This window comes from Dipodomys ordii, unplaced genomic scaffold, assembly GCF_000151885.1.
Source record: "Dipodomys ordii isolate 6190 unplaced genomic scaffold, Dord_2.0 Scaffold118, whole genome shotgun sequence".
In the NCBI taxonomy this organism is placed as follows: domain Eukaryota; kingdom Metazoa; phylum Chordata; class Mammalia; order Rodentia; family Heteromyidae; genus Dipodomys; species Dipodomys ordii.
In genome coordinates this window covers 754,216-754,584 of record NW_012267334.1, presented here as the reverse complement: position 1 = coordinate 754,584, position 369 = coordinate 754,216, and the positions used below count along the sequence as shown (strand labels likewise).

General features: G+C 71.5%; 1 protein-coding gene across 1 annotated transcript in view; it reads left to right on the top strand.

Moving 5' to 3' along the window:
- Positions 1-291, top strand: part of Grin1 (glutamate receptor, ionotropic, N-methyl D-aspartate 1) — a 28,391-nt gene extending 28,100 nt beyond the window's left edge. The window contains 1 exon segment of the mRNA XM_013029336.1: positions 119-291. Within this exon segment, the coding sequence (XP_012884790.1) occupies positions 119-235 (117 nt within the window). The 3' untranslated portion in view covers positions 236-291.
- Positions 292-369: the final 78 nt, after the last annotated feature.

Below are 369 nucleotides of genomic sequence, written 5' to 3'. Positions count from 1 at the left end.
GGGGGGCGTCCGGCCGCTGAGGTCCTCGGCCCCCGTCCTGAGGCCGGCCCGGACGCCCGGGGCTGGGCCCCTGACGACCGGCGGCCGGCGGGTATTGATTGTTGGTTCTTATTTATAGAGCACCGGGGGTGGACGCGGCGCTTTGCAAAACCAAAAAGACACAGTGCTGCCGCGACGCGCTATTGAGAGGGAGGAGGGTCCGCTGCAGCTGTGTTCCCGTCATAGGGAGAGCTGAGACGCCCCGCCCGCCCTCCTCTGCCCCTCCCCCGCAGACAGACAGACAGACGCGGGACGGCGGCCCGGCCACGCAGGACCCCGGAGCTCCACGGGGTCGGGGAGGAGCACCCCCAGCCTCCCCCAGGCCGCGCG